The 21219-nt window shown below is 39.8% G+C and overlaps 1 protein-coding gene across 1 annotated transcript; it reads right to left on the bottom strand.

Moving 5' to 3' along the window:
- Positions 1 to 819: 819 nt before the first annotated feature.
- Positions 820 to 18318, bottom strand: RAD21 (RAD21 cohesin complex component). The gene is made up of 13 exons (XM_042464979.1): positions 18127 to 18318; positions 14833 to 14962; positions 14180 to 14279; positions 13620 to 13726; positions 11741 to 11944; positions 10159 to 10284; positions 8575 to 8697; positions 7681 to 7904; positions 6986 to 7130; positions 6426 to 6577; positions 5133 to 5282; positions 3648 to 3731; positions 820 to 2548 (listed from the first exon to the last, which is right to left on the bottom strand). The coding sequence occupies exons 1-13, from the start codon at positions 18268 to 18270 to the stop codon at positions 2357 to 2359; spliced, it is 1881 nt and encodes a 626-aa protein (XP_042320913.1). The 5' UTR covers positions 18271 to 18318; the 3' UTR covers positions 820 to 2356.
- Positions 18319 to 21219: the final 2901 nt, after the last annotated feature.

A 21219-nucleotide genomic window follows, 5' to 3' on the forward strand; every position in this document is an offset into this window, starting at 1 on the left:
CACGTGTCATAGGTTCGCCATCAGTGATCTAGGGCATAAGAAAGAAATATTAACGTGTTTGGTGAGCACTCCAGAATTCACAAAATCCAAAAAAGGAAAGACCATAAATTAAGTTTAGAATTAGTTACTTATTTAAAAAAAAACAACCCTGTAATATGGGGAAAAACAATTAACACTAATGCAAACAAACAAAAAACCATTCAGCTCAGGAAGCATTTTTAAAATGTAGCTATGACACCCTCAAGATAAAACTATATTGGAATGAAGACCAAAGAAAACAGGTAGGTTTTCAGAGCATTCCAATAGCCTTGTAAAGATGAAGCTTGACAAATCAACACGGCAACTCATCCCATGTGGCTCTAGAAGACCTAAATGCTCTCATTGATGGACAAGGGTAGGGCCTCTATTGACAATCCCACAATATGGATAAGCTGGCATGAGTGAAGATCTTCTAGACTCCTTAAGGGCCCATACAGACAGGCCAAAATAAAGCTGCTTCGGGTCACTTTGGAGGTATGCTGGTTAAATGATGCATGTGTCCTAAGAGGCCAGAAGCTGCGCCAAAGGTGCACTCTAGTCCTTAGGACTGGATCATGGCATTGGCATGGCTTCCGGACTCTTTGGATGCATGCATCATTTAAACATCATAATTCCAAAATGACCCACACTAATTGGTGGTCTGAGGGGAGGGGAGTGCATCTCCCATGGGAAGAAAGAAATGGATACTACCCCACAGTCATGGGAGCAGGATCATTTGTTGTCTAGCTGGCCTGCTGCATGCTCATGTGGAGACAATAATGCAATAGCTTCACTATGTAATTGCTTATAACACAACTTTTATTAGAAAAGTTATACATAACAGCAACTATTTTCAAGAATATTAACCTTGAAAAGCAACAAAAACAGACTAAAACTTTAACAAGAAACTAATGACCTCTATAATTAAACATTCAAGTTATCTACAATGTTTCTTTGTACAAAGGGGGAAATAATGGTTGTACAGGCACGTCATGTCAAAAATAAAGCTGCAGTAACTATTTTATACAATTAACTTTCTCAAGGATTATTAAAACATGTTGCAAATTTTAAAACATTCACATAATTTTACACTTGGGAATACACTCAAATCTCAGTCCCAGGAGATAATAATTTCACAAAAGTGCCAACATTTAAAATCAGACCCTCTAAAATGTTGACCTATCTATCATCAACATATTCACATGATTTCTGGTATGGCCTGGTCATAATAATAAAGTCTTTATTCTTAACAAAAATTGTAAAACCAAATTGCAGGCCATCTGAAAAGCTATTCAGTGTTCCATAAGTGTGCATTATTGGAAAATACACTGTTACAAAAGCTGAAAAAGTCTCTGAAGATCTATTATTACACACGATTATGTTCAATAAATGCAAGTTTACCTGCCTCTAAATATACATCTGTAGCTTGCTGTCCTTTCAGGTCAGTGGTGTCCCACACTTATTTTTTTGTTTTTAGAAATATGACTTGCTCAAACTTTTGAGACTAATCTAGCTATTAGTTATAATCTGAAAGTATGCAATTTCTACAAAGTCTTTTGTTCAAGAAATTTTAACAAGGAGGAAAAGCCTATTGGTGCCTAAGAGAGCTGTTCTGTCCTCATAACTATCTGTCAATGGAAATGGACCACAGTTAGAAGGAATGAAATATTAAATACCAGAAATGTTTTATCTTGTGCACTTAAAAAGGTTTTGACAGACAGTATTTTTCCAAAGACAGGCATTTAAATTCTGCCCCAGAGCTGCTTAAATCCTATTCTAGAAATACCATGGCACAGCAAGGACTCCTGCCAGGCACTAACATTCATATTGGCAGCTCCAAGAGCACCATCGGAAGCAGGAAGATGGTAAACAGACAGACATTCTGGGTAGGAAGAATTCACTACCTTCAGGGAGAGACAGAGAGCACATTTTAGACATTTGGCAAAAAACTGTATTGAGACAATAGGTTGGCCGTTTTGGGTCTTGTGGAGTTGATTAAAATAGCATTATTGTTTATTAAGCAGATAACTGTAAAACAATTTATTAATCATAGTTACATGCACCAATATTGCACACATCTGTTCTGAATTGTTTTAAAAACACTCTTTATAAGATCCTTGAGTAACTTTCTCTTATCACTGCAACTGGAACTCAAGTCACCCAGTGCAGAAGTTACTAAAAAGCAAAAATGGTAAAATGTAATTAAAAAAAAAAACCCAACACAAAAGTCAATGACTGTACAGACAATGGAAATCTAGATTTATTTATTTTTTGTGGGCCCTACATATGGGACAATGTGTAAGCACTAACAATGCTACCTATACAGCAAGTTGGACATTCAAATAATATGGAATCTGGGACCAGGTGTTGCAATGATGTCACTGTATGGTTCTTCCTGTGTCAGCTCTATAGCCTGCTGTTTTTTAAGTACCAAGAAACTGTAGAATTTTGCTGCTGCTTGCTTGCGATTTGTGTTCCTACACAATTCAAGCAAACTGATGGATTCTGCTCCGGTCTTAGCAAGTGCTCTCTGAAAATGTAGAAAATGATTAGTTATTATCACTTCTAAACTGATTCCAAACACTTATTTGTATAAGCTAGCCATGTCATACATGAGCTTACTGCCTAGTCATTAAGCAAGATTCCTGCTATTCTGAGACACCGGAGAAGGCTGAAGACTCCCTTCTGAACCTCTCCCCCAAGTCACAATACTTCCTTCCCACAGCCAAAGTTTGCAGAAGACAGGGGCAGGGATTTGCTCTGTGGACAGTGTTGGGGCTCACAACATTTCCAGAATGCAGTGTGATATCACAGTTAAGACCCCAACCTCCACATCAGTGGAGCACTGTTGCTTGAAATCATTTTTTGCTGGCTCTTATATCAACACAGATGGGTGGAACCTTAATTAGTACAGAAGCTAAAACGAAATCAAGTAAAGACACAAGCAAGCTAGGAAGAAATAAATACAGTGGTACCCCGGGTTACGAAATTAATTCGTTCCGCGGTTAATTTCGTAACCCGAAATACCTTCGTAAGCCGAATTCCCATAGGCGCTAATGGAAAAATAGCTCTCTGCTGCCCTCCGGTGGCGGAAAATAGCGCCGCGGTTTTTTCGTAACCCGAAGAAACCTTCGTAAGCCGAAGCAATAAATCCCTATGGGATTTTTTCGTATCCCGAAAAATTCGTAACCCGGCGCATTCGTATCCCGGGGTACCACTGTAATCAGCTTGATTACAGTAGGAATTTAAACATTCAAGTCTTTGTACATGTATTTTAAAAATCTACCTGCTTACATGCACAAACTTTGAATTAACATATCCAACTATTCACCGCAGCTTCCACTGAAACATTTTGATACTACATGTGAAACTGATCAAGAAAGTGTGCTTCTCAGGAAGACTTTCAAAGCAGTGTGTGCCAAAAGGAAGTTTATATTGCAAGATGATAAAGACTCCATTTGAAAGACTGGCGGAATTAAAGTGTTCCCAAATTAGGGGCTACAATTTTTATTAAAGCAGCCAGTACAAGAGAAGTAAGGGAGTGGGCAGTTGTCTTGTGCACTTTCAGGAAGCATTTGCTAAGATTGGAGATATTTAAGCTTACTTTTCATGCAAAAACCATTCCATACCTGAAGACCATGAAGCATTTGTTGAGTTCTCTTGTTCCATCGCCTTTCTTCTTGATCCTGGTCACCTCCTGTACCATCTTCCTCCTGCAACCAATCACATTTCAAAAAAAGTTGAGACGAACAATTAAAATGATCTTCTACCACTACACAAAATATAACAAGGGTGATTCAATTTAAATTATGTGTCGTCTCTTCCACAGAAAGGCAAGAACGTCCTCTACCATGTGCCAAGGACTTAGTGAACAGTGAGAGTGAATGCATGTGTGAAAACCAGGACAAACGCTGGGACTAATGGGCCCAACATAACCATTATTTCTTTTGTGTATCTTTAGATGAGTCACATTCACAGTCTCAATTCCCTCTGCCAGAAAATTCAAAAAAGTGATTCAGGATTTTCATAAAGATTCCAAAAGCAGTTTGCCAAATGCGTTCTGTAATTTAACACTAGGTGTAAACAGGAAAGGGGGAAGCTTTAGATTTTATGAATCAGCATTCTAGTTGTATAGTATACAAATGTCCTCCTCTTCCTTAGGGAGTAATAGTCCCAATTCTGCTAGCAAAACAGGAATACTTTAAATAGCAATTATCCAAGCAATGATGACCATCTTAATATTTGGTTTCCTTTGAATGCAAATGTTCCCAACAATTTTCTAGGCTTTAGCTCAGGCCTTTCTTATTGTATGCAATAACATACTTAAAACCAGTTTGCAAGAGTAATCTCAGTCTTTCAAGCATATACTAAGTAATGCATATTAAAGACCATGAAATACATAAAAATCTATGCCTAAATGGTCTGAAAAATAATTGAATCTAGTATTTTTTTTCTCACAGGATAGTGCTAGCACTTCTCTAGAAGAATGCTACATGTAAAGCAATGTTTTGTTTATTTCTTGTATGCTAAAAGGAATTAACTGATTCAACATCTTTAAAAATACACAAGCAGAGCCAGTAGTTAATTTATTGCCAGCTTCAAAAAGGTGTACATCTATGTTGTAAAATACTATAATTCTTAATGTATTTGCCTTATATTTCCTACTTTTTATTATATTTGGAAAGTAAATTAATTTCCTTGATATGTGTTCCTCTGTGATTTATCAAGTATTTTAAAAAGATAAACAGCAAAATCAGTGTGTTTCAGATATGAAAAGAGTGATACCTATGTTATAGCTCTTTATTAAAGAAACTGAAAATAGAACTGCTATTACTGTAATGCCCTTATACAAATCTATTAGACAACACATTGTGCATGTTATCTACTGTGATGTTGTGTTCTTGCCCTCCACATTGGCTTCCTGCCTGTCATTGTGGGAAAAGGAGGTTGCACTAGATAAGCATTTACATCTATACTAAACAAGGCTCTTCATATGTTCTTTATCCAATATACATCTACTCATACGTAAGCCCCACTACGGTCAAAATGATTTAATTTCATGCACATATTTACAGTACTACAACCTAAATTCGTTTCTAACTCTGTACACATACCTCTTCCTCTTCTTCCTCCTCCTTTTCCTTTTCTTTTTCCTTCTCTTTTTCAGGCAAAAGCTCTAATTCTGGAATCAGTTGACAGATGTTTTGAGGCTCTTCTGGAGGCAATTCAACTGGTGGCATTTCTATTGGCTGCAAAGGTTGACTCTGATAATAGAGAGAGATATTAAGACTTGATAACATTTTAATAGAAATTTGATATTTCAAAACCTTTATACGGTCTTGCACAGATGTCTAATATGTCCCCCATTTGCAAATAAGATAAAATAATCTGTTCCAAGGACTTTGTTTATATTTTTCTTTAACAACTACTCTGTTGTCAAGAGTACTCTTGTGGAAAGATAACTTGAATTACAACCAAGCATAGCAGAGATAGAAACAGTGATACAGTGAACCTAATCTGTTAAGCAAACTGACATGTTGTTCTTGACCTGTAGTCTGCAGAACCCCTGGGGTTTGTGTTTCTTGTCACAATGTCCTTACAGAGGGTCCATGACCTCCTCCATGCAGCAAAATGGCCATGTGACAGGAAACACACAGGCTTAGCCAGCCAGTCTCTCGGGTTCTGCCACATGTTCCACTGCGGCAAAGGGGTATGCTGAGCAGATGAACAATAGTGCAGTGGCCACATGACAGGAGCCAAGGCAAAGACTGGGCATGTGTGTTGCCATTCAATCCACTCAAGTCACAAAATGGTGGGAAAAAGTGGGAGAAAAGTCTTCCCTCCACCTCCAGCACATCTGAATGAAAGTTTAACAGATGGTGTAAATGTTAACAGGAGTTGTAGTCTGTCAGGGCAACGTAAGAAATGTTACTGTTGCGGCAGCTGTTGTCTGACACAGAAGAGCAAGAAGTAGATCTGTCTGTGGCAAGAAAAGATATTTCAAGAGGGGCCTTGGTAAAGAAAAGGTTAAGAACCATTGTTCTACAGTAATGGTGCACGAGACTACAAACTGAATCTGAAAAATTGCTGTTCAGTAGTGAGAATGGATGTTTCAATCCAGTCACTCATCTGCTGAGTTACATGAAACTGATTGGAAAAGGGCTAATGTTAGATTTTATGAAAAACAAACCATTAGTTTGTGAAAGAATGTGCTTTTACTTGTGCCAAACTTCAAGTATAGCACTGAGTTAAAAGCTTTTGCCTTAAACCCTAATCACCAGAGCCATGCATATTTCACAAGCCCTTTAATGTTTTAATCTTTATGTGATTAACATAGAGACTTACCACACAAAACAATTATGCACCAAGTTTGTTCGACAAATACATGTACATATTTTTTCACTCACAGGTAGTACAGGTTCTGGTTCCACTTGTGCAGCCTTTCTCTTTACGCCAGTCTGAGGTGGAGGTGGGGGCATGACAGATTCATCCAAGTTGGTCCTGCTGCCTTCCATTATGGATTCCTGAAGGCGACTTGGCTCTTCCAAAATGGGTTCATCTGCAACACAAAAGGACCAATGAGTGATTGTTTATTCAAAGTTGTTAACAATCTACATTCCTCTTATTAAAATTACCACAAATTGGTGGGGGGAGATAAACATACTTTTTCATTGCCACAACACTGCATTTCGTCTAAACCCAGAATGCAAGAAGCAGTTACAAGTTCTGAGCATTAAACTACATAATTTTAAAATTATGTTTTTAACTGTATTACTTTATATTGTAAGCCACTTTGAGTCTCAATTTGGGGGGGGGGAGAACAGGACATAAATAAATAGAAGACGACAAGGAGCAGGAGGAGAAAGAGAAAGCACCAGCAGCAATAGTAGTAATAGTAGTTACTGAAGTCTATAACAGTTAAAATAACTGCACATTAAAGAATTTAAGACACTAATGAAATACAAACCAATAACATTGCGTTGCTGTTCCTCTTTGGGTACTTCTGGATTCTCAAAGTCTTTAAGGAACTCATCCAAGTTATCAGCTTCTCCTCCTTTCCTCCTCTTTCTGAGATCTTCTGGTACAAGAGGTGTAAGACAGCGAGTAAAAAGCTACCAAAAAAAGCGGAAGGGGGGGGGGGAAGAGGAGAGAGAGACAGAAAAACAAGATGTTGAAATAAAAGCTTAAGGAACTTTGCGTAGGCCACTGTATAATTTTTTTTTAAATAATGGGGTTAAAGGGTTAGCACACATAAATCCACTGGATAACCTTGGGCAGGTCACACAGAGGAAGGCAACGGCAAACTCCCACTGAACAAATCAAGAAAACCCCATGATAGAAACAACTTAACAGCACACAACAATTTAAGGAGGTACATGTAACACTTAGGCCCTATGCAGAGATCACTTAGGGTTAAACTGGGAGGGAGCAAGGAGATGACTCTGTAAATAAACCTCATCCCAAAATGCTGCTGCATGGTTGGCAGTTTCCTAGACTGTCACACACTGAGTTCAAACCCATACAGGGCTATGTAACTATATTTCATTGAACATGGTTTCAGAACTCTAGTGAATGGATACACTGATACGGCTGACAAAAGCCCAAAGAGGGATCTCCTATTCATGCAATTAACTGTTTATTTTACAGTAAAGTTCAGTTCACCTTCAGAAGTCTGTTATTCCACAGAGGCTGAGCAGGGAGAGAGAAAAGTTTTTCAACACCCCCAGTTTCTTTCCACATCATTAACTTCTTAGTAGGAGGTGCCAAATCCAGTGTAGTGACAATATCAGAGTAGTCACTTAGTTGAGCTCTGATAGTCTTGCTGTCCAGTTCCTTAACACTGTCCACAATCAATTTTCTCTTCCTCTTTGCCTTAGTTTCCTTAACTAGTTGGAGAGAGAAAAGAACAGTTAAAGCTACTGGATATAATAAAAGTAGCTATGCCAAGAAAACCCCATAATAGGGTCATCTTAGGGTCGCCGTAAGTCAGAAACAACTTGAAAGCACACAACAAGTCTTATTCAGAATAAAATCACAGCTTTAACAATTTTAGGATTCCAACAACAGAAAAATCTCACCGATCCATTGACACAACACATCTATTCTAGTTAGGACTAACAACAGGATTCAGATACTACATAAATAACTTCATTTAAAAAAAGATTAAGTGACAAACAGCCATGACTGAGTGTTGTATGTACACATGAACATAATCAAAATGGCTTACTGAAGTTTATGATACAGCAGTAGCAAAATCATAATATACTACATACTAGTTACTTGAAATGTGGAGAATTATTTTCTCTCAATAATTTATCCATCTTAAAAGAGAACAGCCAACCCCAGGAACCAGAATAAAGCTGTTCACTGTTGCTCTGAATTAAGACTGTGGCAACAGCAGAGAACTGAGTAGGAGGAAATGCCTAGTCCACCTGTGAAAATCTTGGACATTACATTAAATTAAAATTTATTGAGGTGCTCTCTCTTGCAGTTACTAAGACCTTGCTAGCACAAACACTTTCAAGCACAAAAGTTAAATTAAGCATGCTTATTTACCAGTTATGTCAATAGGCTCTAAAGCAAAAGCTTCTTCTTCATTTGGAACCAATGTTGTCTGATCAGTCATAGTTGGCAATGGTTCAACTGGGTCTACTGAATCTGGGCTATCTGGTCCACCCACTGTGAAATAAAATGTTAAAAGGTAAGAGTCCCAGTAAACTATGACAGCCAAAATAGTAAACACAACTGATATTCTCTAACAAAATATGACTGGAAGTGCTCTTCTGGGGTGGCACCAGGCTCTCCATTCCATTCATCTTCTGGTGTTCTTTCCCAACCTACAGGAGACAGCTAGTATTTTCTGCTCGCTGAACACCCCGAGTCTTCACTGGCCTGTTTTAATTTTTCTCCTTTTGGCTTACGTTAAATTGCTTGATTTTTACATTTACCCAGAATTTTTAGAATTTCCAGAATTCCACAACACTGAGCTATGACAGTTAAAATGTTGCCGAACTGGATTACTTCTGCAGATCAGCCTAAAAAGCTATACTGACAGTGACCCATCCCTTCGACCACATTTTAACTACCATTTGACTATGTTGATATTATTGCATTTTGCTGGCACTATCACTTTTAATGACCATATTAAAGTAAATTTAAATACATTTAAGGTTTATTTATATAAAAAATGTAAGAATAATTCATGAAGTACATAATGGATAGGTTCTGTAAATGATGAGTGGAGGGGACTTCATTAATTATTATTATTAACCTTTACTTATAAAGCGCTGTAAATTTACACAGCGCTGTACATACAATCTTTTTAATTAGACGGTTCCCTGCCCTCAGGCTTACAATCTAAAAAGACACGACACAAAAGGAGAAGGGAGTGGTTGTGGGGAAGGGGATGAGGTCCAGCAGTCTTCTCTACCTCCAAGGCCTGGACCAAGGCAGATGGACTGGAGGGAGGACTTGGCTTCTTGGAGCTAGCCTGCCTCTCCCTCAAGATTGTGGATGAAGGGAGGGCTCGTCTTCTTCCAGGCAGGCCTGGTGGAGCTAGCCTGCTTCTCTCTCCCTCAAGATGGTGGATGAAGGGAGGGCTATAGATAATGTTGGGAGGATTTTGTTAACAGTAGGAGCCCTGGTGATGCAGTGGTTAAATGCCTGTACTGCAGCCACTCACTCCCAAACCATAAGGTTTTGAGTTCAATACCAACGAAAGGGCTCAAGCTCAACTCAGACTTGCATGCTTCCAAGGTCGCTAAAATGAATAACCAGATTGTTGGGGGCAATTAGCTTACACTTTGTAAACCACTCAGGGAGAGCTTAAGTGCACTGATAAGCGGTATAGAAATGTACTTGCCATTGTTATTGCTATGTGAACTTTTATTAATAAATGAATAAATATAAATGGAAAAATAGCTCTGGATTTTTATTTATTTTATTTACTCATTTAAGAAGTCTTTTAACCTCTTCTTCTTAGGCCACAGTCTTTGGGTATCTGGCCCTCAAGCATTTTGCCCAACCTTCTAGCGCCAGAGAAGTTGCCCGCTCCAATACAATACATGCAATGCTTACTATAAATATATCAATTCACAGCATATCTTTTCTGTCTTTAAAGAGAACTCATTCAACACTCACTTGAGACATTATCGTCATCATCTATATCATCATGGGGAGGCTGCTCAGGCATCATCACACCTCCTTCTGAAAGGGCTGGTGGGTCATCAAATATGCCTCCTTCATTGTTGCTGAGAAGTTTGTCATCTGAAATGGCAACTTAAGAAAGTTAGGGCTGAGACAGTATAAGATATCAAAGTGTTAGTACTATCTTAGTTATTACAGTTTTAGAAATGTAAATTTTGTTTTTTCTTTTGGCAGTTATGACACACTGTCAAACCAAATAATTTATGAGCTTCAATTTACTTAGTCAGGTATGCAAATCAATCACGCAGGGCAGAAAGGTTATCTCATATTAGAGCATCTTTATGTTCACTAGTAAGAAAATGAAAGTTTCAATTTCTCCGTCTAATAAAAATAATCATTAACTTAGGTATTAAAATAAAAGTGAAGGGTGTTATTATGATTTCTCCCCACAATTATTTCTCCCCTCAAATTACAGCCCCAGAACACCAAGTTCCATTCCTGAAAATCTGCTTTAGTAGGAAGGTGCATAGCAATGGAAAGGAAAGCGCCACTCGCACAGTTTCATTAATGGTTTGCTGAATCCAAGCAATTTTTTAGGGAGATGACTGGATTCAGCCACCTCCTACACTAGCAACTCAGCTAACCTGCTGAAAGCAAAGAATGCCAGGACTGACTCAAATAGCACACATTCTTGGGTAGAGTTAGGTACTCACAAGCTAAACATTGGGTTTCCCCCCTCTACACAACTCATTTACTAAGGGTCCAAATACATATGTCTTCAAACCCCAGCCGATTTCTGTACTCTATGGCCCGAGACAGATGGGCGAGAAGCGGCGTGCCTGAGCCGATTCTAGGGTTCTGGAGTGTGCAGCAACAGCACACTCTGGAACTCTAGTTTGTGCCGGTGGTGCGCCACAGTCGTACCTCCAAGCGCCACACTTGCTTCATGGGAGCGCCACAATGCAGCAATAACACACTGATGACATCGTCCGTGCGCGGCAAGACCTGGTTTTTCTGGGTTCTTTTTGGTCCGGAGGGACGCCGCACTGTTTGGCTGCTGCGGTGGCCCCCCAGAGAAAAACTTGTCACCTCCAGCCTGCCCTTTTGGGCCAGGCTGGAGAGCCCCTATTTTAGTATTTTGTGGGCTATGTGGCCATGTTCTGGAAGAGTTTATTCCTGACATTTCTGCTTGTAAATAAACTCCTCCCATGGCCACATAGACCAGACACCCCCACAAAAAACAAAACAAAACAAAACAAAAAACAAAACAAACAACAACAAAAAAACCCTATGGATTCCAGCCATGAAAGCCTTCGACTTCATACTGAAACGGTTTTAGTTATTACTAACATGAAATTAATTTTAATAGTCTGAAGAAATTTTAAAATATTTCCTTATATGTAACCTTTAACAAAAGGGCAATTTTTAAATATATCATTTCAGAGTTTGAGCTGAAGAGCAACATTTCTAAGATGTTTAATAAGGCATACGGATTTAGATACAATACCCCCTTTAAAACAACATTCATGAAAGACTGGATGCCTTAAGTGAAGCAAAATATGAACTGGCAACATACCCAGGATTCCACCATCATTTCCCTCTCCAAAATTGTCATCTTTGTATTGATCTTCATATTCCAAATGATTAGCTTTCTCATTAAGGTGACTAGTGCTCTGCTCAGGCTCCAGCAGAAGGTTGGAAGCACTGGTACTATCCAACATGTCATCTGGAAATGCACTGTCTTCTCTCATCATTTCACGGTCATCCATTCCAAAGTCACCTATTAAGAATAGCCATCATAAATGGAAAAAAAAAAAAAAAAAAAAAAAAAAGAGAGAGATTGAATGATGCCTCCAATTTAATAACCCAGTACCAAACTTTTCTAATGCTTCACAGTACTTGCAGTACAATTAGTATATTATAACCTAAACCTAACATTAAGTCCAAAGTAGAGTAAATCCACTGAATCAAGGGAGCTAACAAATGTATTGATTTAACAAGGTCCCATTAATTCAAAGGGTCTACTCTAATTAGAGCTAACAATTGAATTAGACCTACATCTGCATACCTTGACCTATGTTACCCAAACATTAATTTACATGTTAAGATTAAGTGCTGTGAACTTTTACTAATACAATTTAAATTATAAAAACTGTAGCATATCTAAGTGAGAATTTTTGAACTCATATACAAGGGCCATCAGCAATATTCAAAGGACTGAAGACACATGCTTGTTTAATGACAAGACTGAGGCCACTTTGACCAGGAACTGATTATTAATCACACTAATACCATCTCTCTCTAATGACATGATTTTTATAACTCAGTGTAGTATAGCCTACCAGTTTCCCCCTAAAAATGTACCATTTAAAGGGATCTTTGCTGAATCTGCCTTGAAGCTTAAGATAGAAAATATTAGACCTAACTTCACATTAAAAGCAGGCAAATTTATTGAACTAGAAAGACAAAACTAGAATAATGAAGGTGCAAACATAAAACCATGTTAGAAGAAACCACAAGGACCATCTGGTCCAACTCCCTGCCATGCAAAAAGACACAAACAAAACACTCCCGACAGATAGTCATTCAACCTCTGTTCAAAACCACCCAAAGGAGACTTCATCACAATCTGAGGCAGAATATTCTACTGTCAAAAAGCTCTCACCATCAAGAAACTCTTCCCAATACTTAGGTTGAATCTCTTTTCCTGTAGTTTGCTCCTAGTCTCTAGAGCAGTGGGGGGCGGGGAACCATGCTCCTTCTTCCATATGACATCTTTTCAAATATTTAAACCAGGCTACCTTCTCTTTTCAAGCTAAACATAATGAGCTCCCTAAACCAGTCTTCACAGAGCATCATTTCCAAAGCTTTCACAATTTTTCTTGCCCTCCTCTGGAAATGTTCCAGCTTCCCAATATTCCTTTTGAATTGTGGTGGCCAGAATTGGACACAGTGAGGTCTGACCCAAGAAAAAGAGTGACACTATTACTTCCCTCAGTTCAAACACTATACTTCCACTGAGGCAGCCTAGAATCACATTGGCTTTTTTAGCTGTCACATCACATTGTGGACATAGCTTGTCTAAGATTCCTACACCCCTTTTATGCATACTGATGTCAAGCAAGATTTCACCCATCCTATATCTGTGCATTTTTTTCCGTCTAAGTGTAGTACCTTGCATTTTTCCTTGTTGAAATTCATTTTGGTAGTTCTGGCCCAGCTCTCTAACTTGATTACATGATGTGGTTGCAGAAGAAGTTAAGCAGCAATTTTCAAAGGCCAGATAATTTTGAGAATTGATTATCTTTGTGTTTTACAGTTTGTAGGCATATAAAAATTTGCTGAGACTATCTGGCAGTCTAACAAATCATACTGGCATGCCAACTGCTTCCATGGTATTATTAACAGCAGTAGCAGAACTAGTGCAAATGTGCTTGATAACAATTATACTTTACCAAAATCATTTTCCTGAAGGATGCTGATGTTGCCTACTTCTTCTCGCATTGTAATTTCTTCCACTCTGCTTTGATTCAAACTGAACTGCTGAGCGACATCAATATCACTTTAAAAAGAAGAAAGAAACACACTTGAAAAAGCATCCATAAGGCAAAGGAGCTATTTTCAGATATAACTAAATGCTCTAAAACGCTTCTAAAGCATATTTTGATTACAAAGTGATACAAGACATAGTCTTATGCATTTGACAGCTCATATCAGGACAGCAAGTTTTTAAAAAGTGGTATCTATCCAACTGTAAAATTCAAAGACAACTGAAATACATGGACTATTACACAATTCAAAGGGTGACAATTATGATCAATCATCCCCAAAGCAATGTAGTAGCCATGTCTGATGGGATTCAAGCACTCAAAACTTGATTTCTAACCAAGCAATACAAGGAATACTCTTTCCACCCACTCCCTCCACCCCAGAAGACCAACAAGTGGATGTATGAGGGAATATTCCAACATTAATTCTCCAAGATAATAATTTTAACAGTCAGTCAGAGGCTTACTCTAGATCTGGCAAGGGCTGGTCAAAATCATGAAATTCTTCTGGTAAAGTGATAGCATTGTATGCAGCTTCTCTATTTTCCTCAGGCAAATCCACCACACCTGTAAAAAAAAAGGCATTAAAGACTTATCAGGTGGCATTTCTAGGGGAAAAAGCAACAATCTCAACACCTCAAATATCGCAACATGAGTTTAGGTAGTCAAAATACTACTTTATCAGGAAAAAAAATCTGTTTTTAAAAACACTTATGCATTATTTTGCTGGCTATCAATTGTGTCCTTAAGTTGTGATAAAATTTTAACATGCAATACCTCCTGTAACTCTTGATTGTACATTTATGTAACACAATGAATGAATATCATGAGAGCAAGCACACACACCAGAAGAACTCCAGTGCCCTTTAGCTCATGCTGTGGTTAAAGAGTAGTATTAATTCATGAGTTAGTTACTAAGGAACATATAAGTTAAAATATTATAATTATGCCCCATTATGCATAATAGACTACTCCTAAGCATACAAACAGAATAATGGAGTGCTAGACTCGCATAAGAAAAGCATTTTTCCTATAGGAAGTATGCTTAAATAATGGCAAATTCCAGAGCAATTTATTATTTACGCAGTAGCAATAAATTTGCAAAAAGCAAGTACACAACCTGGACGGAAAGCCATCTTGATCTTAATGAATGCTTCATTACAGTCTGCAAGAAGGTATTTAGCTTTCCTGTGGTAGATTCTAACAACTCCCAATAAAAGATGTCCTGAAGTACGAAGAGCCATCTTCACCTGAAAAGTGCACTACCATTAGTAATTAACAATCATACACATCCAAGAAACAGTATGTTTGGAATACAGGTCACTCTTGGAGCTCACATATAAAAATATTTTTTACTATTACGTTTAATTTCTCAGAGGAGTATTTTCTAAAACCAACCTTTCTATATCACTAACACTATGATATGCTGTCCCTCTTTAAAAATTGATTGAGCTGTGGTAGTTTGTATTCAATCATAAATTTCTTTAACAATATTTAGTATTGATGTGTAAATACATTCATCTCTGGCAATCAACAAAAATGTTAAGACAAGCAGGTACAAAATTGTTTCTAGAATTCTATTCATTCTGGACTATTGTACAACTTTACAGAAAATTCCTTTTTTAAAAAAAATATTTAATTTATATTGCAGGTTCCCCCCAAAGCTAATAAGACAAGTCTCAACATGATTTAAAATAGAATTATTAAAACACACTTAAATTAAAAGCAATTCAAGTGTATATGAACAAAAAAGTACAGCACTCAAGTACAGGCATATCTTGCTAATATGGCAGGTTAGAGATCCCAGATCATTGCCATATTAAAATGAAGCAGCTTTTTCCCCCCTTGCCAATGCATATAGGAACCTAAACACATATTTACACTATCATTTATTAAGTGTGCAATAGTGCTAAAAACACAATGCAAAAAGAAAAATTAAAAAAGATTATCTGAGTCTGAAAGCGTATAAAAGCAGTAAATAGACTGAGCATGGGTAAGAAACTGGCACTGCACTCCATAATTTTAAAGTACTTATTAGTAAAGTGTCTTAAAGTGAGGTATGCGTGTACCCAAGGACTTTCCTCAATAAGCTGTCAAATGCCAATCAAAAGCCCACATTAATATGGATGAATTTGCCACCTGTTTAAAAAAAATCTAAAGCAGGGGTTGGCAACCTCCGGCCCATGGGCCGGATCCGGCCCCCGGCCCCTCCTGCCGCCGATTTCGGCCGCTCTGGCCACCATTTTGTCCTTCAAAATGGCGTCGAAGTCTTGCGCGACCAAAAAGGTCGCACGAGACTTCGGCGCCATTTTGAAGGACAAAATGGCGGCGCCCATTAGGAGGCCCGCTGCAGCCTCCGGAGCCCAGAAACGGGGCTGCAGGAGCCGCACAAGGACTGTGGAAGGCCTGCTGCGGCAGCCAGAGCCCTGAAACAGGGCTCCGGCGGCTGCAGAGGGCCTCCCAATGGGCGCTGCCCACCTCCTTCCTGACTCCACCTTCCCTCCTCCCTCCTATAAATGGAGGAGTAGGGGGGGGGGGAAGGAGGCAGATAGAGATGAGGGAGAGGGAGGAGGAGGGAGGGAGGGAGGAGGAGGGGAGGGAGGTATGGGAGGAAGAGGAGAGAGAGCCACAGCCACTGAGCCAGGTGAGAGGTTTGTTCATTGGGGGAGGGGGGTTATACTACCTGCGCCTTTGTGGTTTGAGACAGGTGCATAGCATTTTTTGCTGTTTTGGTGACCTTTGCCTAGTCGCTTCCTTCCAGGCTTGAAAATAGTGCCTATTATTGTTGTTATCCCTTGGTATTCTCTTTGCAAAATCCCCCCCACATGGACTTGCTTGCTCTTTTCTGGGCTGAGACAGTGTGCATGCATTTTTCCTGTGTTATGGCACTGCCTAGTAGCTTCTTGCAAATATTGTTATTATTATGCGGCTCCACCCCCAGAGGGTGGAAACTCCGCCCCTGACATGTGGCTCTGCCCCCGGATAGTGGAAGCTCCACCCTGGCATGCAGCTCCGCCCCAGAGGGTGGAAGCGCCACCCCCCATGTGCGGCTCTGCCCCCGGAGGGTAGAAGCTCCACCCCCGGCTTCAGCCCCCCCCAGTTGTCTGAGGGACAGCAACCTGGCCCCCGGCTCAAAAAGGTTGCCTACCCCTGGTCTAAAGTCTCCTTTTCAAAGGATTTGCGCAGACTGCCAAGATGGTTTTGTCACACTTCTAAAGTATGATCAGGCTGAAGAATCAAAACCTGCTCAGGTTTGTATGGCCTTTCAGACTGAGGTCACATTGAGCCTTATAAGTTACAATAAGGATTTTGAATTCTGCCCCAAAAACAACCAGTGAATGAACCATGTGGCTTTTCATATATGGGTTGGTCGATAGCCTGACAACAGCATTTTTGACCAGGTAAGCTTTCAAAACATTTTATAAAGGGAGCTCGATGTGGAGTGTTTTACAGGAAATCCACAGAGGATGTAACTAAGTTATATGTCACTATGGACAGATCAGGCTTACACCTGTTCTGAAGGATCTAGAATGACATCTTTGACCCCAACCTTCCCATCTTCCATGGGATGCACAAAAGAAATGACTTTGAAATGTAAAAAAACCCAACCCTATATTTTAGAAGGGAACCAAATCCGCAAACACTCCTGAACATGCCATTCTCCTATTTTCTTTTTGAAAATGAGGGGACAGGGACTACATACAAAAATAGCCTGGAGGGGCCAGTGGCTCTCACCAATTATTTAATCCAGGGGTCGGCAACCTACGGCCCGGCGAGACCTTAGGACAGGCCCCAGCCCGGTCCTGCCACCGATTACCGCCCCGCCGCAGCTTCCGTGCCGTTCTGGGCGCCATTTTGAGTTCGGCCCCCCAGTTGTCTGAGGGACAGCAAACCGGCCCCCGGCTCAAAAAGGTTGCCTACCCCCGATTTAGTCTGTCCAAAGCTTTATCTGAAGCTCTCAGAAGATAATCAACATTATAGTGAGAGCAGATTTACTTTTTTTATAGCAACAATATACCGTTGAATGCAATATTATAGATAAACAGGAGAAAGCCATCTCCTTCACATCTTACTCTGACTGCCCAGAGAGGCATCTGGCTGGCTGAAGTCAGAGACATGATCCTGTCTTAAGTATTTGTTTATTGTAGCAAAATAGCTTATACTATATTGGATAATACAACAACAGTGTGAGTGTGTTTTTAAATCTATATTTCTAGTATCACAAGAATACAAAAGCCAATTGGGCTAAATCCAATTGTTTGTCTCAGACAGAACAGCCCCAATGAATCAATGAGAACACAGTAAATCAACACTTGTATAAACTTTATTAATTTAATGGGATTACTCTAAGTAAAAACTAACAATGGGATTTAATCCATTATCTTTAAATAAAATATAATTCTACAAGTAATACCTTTGGTGAGATGATGCTCTCCACGCTGCTTTCCAAGTTGCATTCGAAGACATGGGCTTTGGTTAGCTTTTTATCCCAATGGGCCGCCAGCCAGATTTTGGCTAGTGGCCCTCGCTTACTCAGGACAAAGTGAGCGTAGAACATGGTGTCTACTCTCTATGCAACAATCTGTAAAAAAATATACAAGTATACAAAATATTATGTAATAATAAGGCCATAACAATAATTCTTACTAGTTACTTTGTAGAAGCTATGAATTCTGGCACTCTACAGACGGGTGCCACGGGGTGCTGTTGTTACGTGCGAGGGGCAGTGCTTTCAGACACCGCTCACCCCTGACGAGGGGGTTAAAATGGCGGCACCCATCTGTACATTTTGATGCAACGGGCACGTAGCATCCGCACGTTGCAATGCCCTTGGTGCACTGCGGCATCACAATCGCACTGCAAAAAGAACCCACTTTTGCAGGTTCTTTTTGCTGCGTGAGGAAGCCGCGCGGTTTGTCTGCTGCAGCTTCCTCGCGCAGCAAAACAAGGCGCGTCCAGACCGCCCTTTTTGGGCGGTCTGTACCCCGCCTCTATTCCTATATAAAGACCAGTTCACAGAGTTAAAATTTCAGCTATAATGATTTGTCGTTTGGAAATACTAGGTGCTATATCTTGAGAACAAATGTGCACAATGTCAGGTTACAGACTGCATCCAGCAGCTGTCCATACAGACTTTTTCCTCACGTAGTAAATCGTCATGCATACCTCCAGATCATTTTTTCACATTTAAAATATCAAAAACTATGGCTTGGATATAATAATAATGGATCACTAGATGAGCTTTAACACACTGTTTTCATCAAAAGCAACGCATATTTTGTCAAACCACAGTATCTTTACTAATGACAAGGGCAAGTAACACTCTCAGCCCCAGAGGAGACCAATGATAAACGTCTTCTGAAGAAATCTTCAGAAAGCCTGGAACCACTGCACTATCCAAAGTTCCACATCACACATACAATTGTTACCTCAAAGTACACATGCTCCCTTTCCAGTGAACACTTAGGTAAGGTTCTCAGTCCTTTCTTTTTAAAAAAGAATATAATCAATGGATGAGACTAAACCGTTATCTCTTACAAAATTTACAAATAATTCAGTAATGGTTGTTGTGTGCCTTCAAATTGTTTCTGACTTATGACAACCCTAAGACAAACTTATCACAGGGTTTTCTTGGCAAGATTTCTTCAGAGGACATTTATCATTGGCCTCCTCTGAGGCTGAGAGAGTGTGACTTACCCAAGGTCATCCAGTAGGATTTCATGGCTGAAGTGGGATTCAAACCCTGGTCTCCCAGAATCCTACTGTAGCATTCAAACCACTACATTGCACTGGCTCTCACTAAGAATAATTTCCAAATTAAGTTTTGAATTTATTCGAATTCAAATATTTAAATCAGTAAAATTCCCGTCCTATATCCACTTACTTAGGAAAAAGCCCCACTGCATTCATATACTGAACTACACTTTGCAGAAAACCCCAATCTCCCAATACTAACACTGTACGTAAAGTTCAAGATGTGTCTAAATATTTATAAATAAAATTAATACAATTGATGACAAAAATCCTATATCACCCTCTACATAACATAACTTTATGCATACTTAACTAAATAACAGGGCTGCTATGAACCCTTTTACTTAATTGTGAAGACGAGTAATGGGACACCGGCAGGAGCGCCCAATGCACCCCATTTACTTTGTCACCTCCTTTATGTAATTGCGTAACAGCCCTCTACTGGATACAGACATTACAAAACCAGCCAGTTCTAACCCCCACATACTGTATATACTCATGTATAAGTTGACAAATTTTAGTAAAAAAATCGACCCAAAACTCTGGGGTCAACTTATCCATGGGTCAGTAGATGCACTGTATCTTATCTTTTATCAAAACAGAAGCCATTCCCTACTCTGAGTAGAGTGCCCCCCCCAAAAAGGGGGGGGGGGGCTCAGTCCATCCTGGGAGAACCTAAAAGAAGCACCAACCACCTCTACTTTCTCTGCCAAAGCACTATTTCCGGCTTTTTTGAATGTCTATGGCCCTTTACAGACTGGCCTGAAAGGCCAGCCTGGGGGCAGAGTCGGGGCATAGCGTCCTGACGACGCATGCCCGACTCTGCCCTGATGCCATGCACCATGCCAGACAGCGTGTGGCATCATGACACACCTCTGCTGCTGTGTCCAGATGACGCTTGTCAAAGGGGAGCCATACAGCCACGCCACCATGACTATGGCTCCCTTTCGATGGTGCAAAAAGGAGCCTATTTTTGCGCCCTTGGAAGGCCGGATCGGGGCCACGGCGTGAAGTCAGTAGCGCCCGTGTAGGAAATAGTGGTGTGCTTTGGCATCATTTTCTTCCCCCTCATCCTTTACATCCTTTGTTAAATGAACCTAAGTTTTACCTTCAATTTATCCACAGGTTATATTAATCCCATACTTTTGGCCCTAAAACTCATCCTTAATTTTTACATGAGATTGACTCATAGTTGAGTACATACAGTGAGTAAGTTCACTGCCTGAGACATAATTCCCATACAGGATTCTGGCCATGCTTACTATATAATTCTTATTATGGTAGCTGCTGCTACTTGCATGTCTTGGGAGGATGGAGAGACAAATGATGAGAAGGAAACTATCATGCTTACTGTGAGGCTACAGAAACTACCAAGTACCTCATAAGTCTGACAATATGAGTGTGGCCTTAAACCATCACTATTTCTCTCTCTCTAAATTTACTCTTTCTCCACCACTGCTTTCTCAATGAAACAGATTCTTATGCACCTCTAAAGCCACATGTCAGAACCCACTCCTCTCTCTTGACCTTATAAACCAGAGGCAAATAAGGTATCGTCATAAGATAGCAGGCTAACACACAACTCATCTGCACACGTGGAACCTGCTGAATTGAAGACACTGGTACAAAACACACTGCAGGAAGGATCCAGTTTAGACCACTTTGACTGCCCTGGCTCAGCACTGGGGAATTCTGGGAACTGTAGTTTATTGTGGCACCAGAGCTACTCTGAGAGAGAAGGCTAAATGTCTCA

The sequence above is a fragment of the Sceloporus undulatus genome, chromosome 4 (genome assembly GCF_019175285.1).
Source record: "Sceloporus undulatus isolate JIND9_A2432 ecotype Alabama chromosome 4, SceUnd_v1.1, whole genome shotgun sequence".
In the NCBI taxonomy this organism is placed as follows: Eukaryota; Metazoa; Chordata; class Lepidosauria; order Squamata; family Phrynosomatidae; genus Sceloporus; species Sceloporus undulatus.

Bases quoted from the DNA above. Each gene is read 5' to 3' on its own strand.
- RAD21 (XM_042464979.1), bottom strand. From the start codon at position 18,270: ATGTTCTACGCTCACTTTGTCCTGAGTAAGCGAGGGCCACTAGCCAAA. The intron at 14,963-18,126 runs GTATTACTTGTA...TGCACTTTTCAG, and splicing joins AGAGCATCATCTCACCAAAG to GTGAAGATGGCTCTTCGTAC. The intron at 14,280-14,832 runs GTTGTGTACTTG...TTTTTTTTACAG, and splicing joins CAAGATGGCTTTCCGTCCAG to GTGTGGTGGATTTGCCTGAG.